This window comes from Micromys minutus, assembly GCF_963924665.1.
Source record: "Micromys minutus genome assembly, chromosome: 4".
In the NCBI taxonomy this organism is placed as follows: Eukaryota; Metazoa; Chordata; class Mammalia; order Rodentia; family Muridae; genus Micromys; species Micromys minutus.
In genome coordinates, this window is record NC_137973.1 from 35,185,538 (window position 1) to 35,189,041 (window position 3,504).

Consider the following 3,504-nt stretch of genomic DNA (forward strand, 5'->3'; position numbering starts at 1 on the left):
TGCCTGGGTTCCAGTCCTGAGTTCCTTTGGTGATGAACAGTAATGTGGAAGTGTAAGCTGAATAAACCCTTTCCTCCCCAACTTGCTTCTTGGTCATGATGTTTTGTGCAGGAATAGAAACCCTAAGACAATAGGTCTACTGTAGTACCGTGTTGCCTTTGTTACTTGGCTGTAGCAGGCTTATGCAGCCTCCAGAACTGCACTTTTTAATCAGGATTGCCTTTCCTGTTTGGATCTCTTGTACTTCCACATATGTTTTAGGACTAAAATGTTGTATTTATAGAAAGAATGTAATTGGAGTTATGAGTGTTAACATTAACTACATTGCTTTTGGTCAGGCAGCCATCTTAACAATATTGATTCTGCCAACCTATGAGCATGGGAGGTCTCTCAATTAGTCTTTGCCTATATCGTCTTGGCAATACTTGAGCAAGCCATGAAATTAACCAGGGCAAAAATGTACCATACCAAAGTCCCAATTTAAACTAGCATTGTCAAACCTAACCTTAGAAGTTGTCGCATTTATTAAAGTGAAGTGCTAAAAAAATCATGAAAGAGAAAACGGTGTGTTAAGTTTAAAAGCAGTGTTTACTAGGGGCACAAAGCATGCTTTGTGACCAATTCTTTAGCACATCAGCATGAGCACTCCATAGTGTGGCTCCAATTTTAATGACAAGCATTAACACCACACACAGTATGAATTCTGACTTCCCAATGCATTTGTTGTTTTCTTTATATTACTTATTTTAGTCAACTGTATATATCTTTACGTGGAAGACAAATGTATGTGCAACTAATATAAAACACACTTGTGCATGTTGTTAAAAGAAAATATATAGTGCGCCAGATACCTTTTAAAAAATATTTGTTCCTGAGAAAGGTGAGTAGTGAGCTCATGTGTGATGACCATACAAAGGGGCATTCACAGAAGGACATGGGCAAGTGGACACTGAAGTGTCCTCAGTGCGAGAGAGTGACACTTTCTGACTGGGTCAACCAGAGACTCTTTGAGGGTCATGGCAGACATTTGTCAGTCAACAGGAGTCAAGTCCGAAGGGTAAGCAGCATACATGATACAGTGAAGACCTTTCCCTCTAAGAGCAGGCGATAAGGTGGAGTGGGGCTGATGCCCTGTGTAGTGTGAGTCCAGCCTTCCCTGTGGAGGGCTTGAAAACTGACATCGTTCTGTTCACCGTTACCTCCTCAAGGCTGAAGCTGCCCATTTATCACCAAGTGTCAGGATGGAGAGATATTTAATACCTGTTGTCTCTCATAATTACATCATCACCTCATAATCTATTCCTGCCTTCATTTCTTCCCCGTTTCCTTCCTTTCTTTAAAGAAGCCTTTTGAGCCTGGTATTCCTGCCTCCACCTCCCAAGGGCGAGTGCCACACCTGGCTTAGCAGTGAATTTTTAAACAAACCAAAATATCTAGAGTTTGCTGTGTCCTGGAGCCAGTTCAATCCATTCCTTCTCTATCTCATTTCAATTTTATTTTATTTTATTTTTATTATGAGAACTAGGCGAGCACTATCCAAGCTTATTGGTGCTTCTAGTTTGATACAAGATACTTCCACTAGATGGCACTAACGAGTCACACATTAGGAAGCAGGCCCAGCTAACCTCAGAAACAACAATGCATTGGTTTGAAATAGCAATGCATTTTCCTGACGATTTGTCCTGATAGTATGAGTTTCTAGAGACGAACCACAAGTTTCGCCAACTTATCTATTATAGAACACTGTGGTCCGCGTAACAATGCAACAGTGAGACGGGAGCCCATGTGGTTAGATGTTTGATTAATGTCCAGAGGATCTGAATTCAGTTCCCAGCACCTACTGGGTGGCTTACCAGCACTGGTTACTCCAACTGGACAGGATCTGATGCCTCTGTCCTTGTAAGGTATTTGTAGTCATATGCACATACTCACATAACTTTAAGGGACATTGTCATGGCTGAAGGCAGCATCTTGGGAGATGCGGCAGGTAGTCAGTGGTGCACGCCTTTAATCCCAGCAGTGAGAGAGGCAAATTTACATATCAAGTTGCAGGCCAGCCAGGGCTACACAGTTAAATCAAAGAAAAAGAAAACTGAGGTGCATAGTGTTCTAGTTTGGCTTTCTGTTGCTGTGATGAGACATTAATAAAAACCAACGTTGAGGGCTGGAGAGATGGCTCAATGGTTAAAAGCACTGACTGCTCTTCCAGAGGACCCAGGTTCAATTCCCAGCACCCACATGGTAGCTCACAACTGTCTATAATTCTAGTTTGGGAGCCTCTGACACCCCCGTGGTGGCAAGCTCACGGGGAGGAAGCATTTGCTTTGGTTCACAGTTTGAGATCTACTCCATCATGGTGAGTTAGGTATGGCTCTCAGCACTGGTGGGGGTTGGAGGCAGCTTACTCACATCTGGGAAAAATCGGAGACGCCTAGTCCGGGGCTTGGGGCCGCGCACGCCGGGACTCCCAGCTCATTCGTTCCCAGTCAGCCTAGAGTGGCCGAGGTTGGAGAACCCCGAACTCCGTACTTCGCCATGTTCTCCTTGGCTCTGCGGGTCAGGGCGTCCGGCTTCACCGCTCAGTGGGGAAGATGTGCAAGGAATTTGCATAAGACAGCAATGCAAAACGGTGCTGGAGGAGCCTTATTTGTGCGTAGAGATACTTCTGAGAATAACTCAGATACTCCATTTGATTTCACACCAGAAAATTACAAGAGGATCGAGGCAGCAGTAAAAAACTACCCAGAGGGGCATAAAGCAGCAGCTGTGCTTCCAGCCCTGGATCTAGCCCAAAGGCGGAACGGTTGGCTACCTACCTCCGCTATGAACAAGGTGGCAGAAGTTTTACAAGTACCTCCAGTGAGAGTCTATGAAGTAGCAACATTTTATACAATGTCTAATCGAAAGCCAGTTGGGAAACACCACATTCAGGTCTGCACTCCTTGCACGCTTCGAGATTCTGACAGCATATTGGAGACCCTTCAGAGAAAACTTGGAATAAAAGTTGGAGAGACTACACCTGACAAACCTTTCACTCTTATAGAAGTTGAATGTTTAGGGGCCTGTGTAAATGCATCAGTGGTTCAAATAAATGACAACTACTATGAGGACCTGACACCCAAAGATATTGAAGAAATTATTGATGAACTCAGAGCTGGGAAAGTTCCAAAACCTGGGCCAAGGAGTGGTCCCTTCTGTTGTGAGCCAGCCTGAGGACCCGGCTTTGGTGTACAAGCAGGCCTTTAACTTTTATATTCAACTGTGAAAATGTCACTGGAGAAATAAAATATGAACCTATCTACATAAAAATAAAATCGGGAAGCAAAGAGCACAGTGGAATTAGGCCAGCTAGAAAATCTCACATCGCCAGCCATAGTGGGCCATTTCCTCCAGCGAAAAGTTGCCAATCCACCCCACACAACACTACCAACCAGGACTGGGTGGTCAGACACATGAGCTGTGGCAGACACTCATTCAAGCCGCACTGCTCTTCTCCGGACCCTT

The 3,504-nt window shown here is 44.5% G+C and overlaps 1 protein-coding gene across 1 annotated transcript; it reads left to right on the forward strand.

Moving 5' to 3' along the window:
* Nucleotides 1-2,440: 2,440 nt before the first annotated feature.
* Nucleotides 2,441-3,213, forward strand: NDUFV2 (NADH:ubiquinone oxidoreductase core subunit V2; the record flags this gene model as incomplete). The annotated part of the gene is made up of 1 exon (XM_080915384.1): nt 2,441-3,213. The coding sequence occupies exon 1, from the start codon at nt 2,536-2,538 to the stop codon at nt 3,211-3,213; it is 678 nt and encodes a 225-aa protein (XP_080771510.1). The 5' UTR covers nt 2,441-2,535.
* Nucleotides 3,214-3,504: the final 291 nt, after the last annotated feature.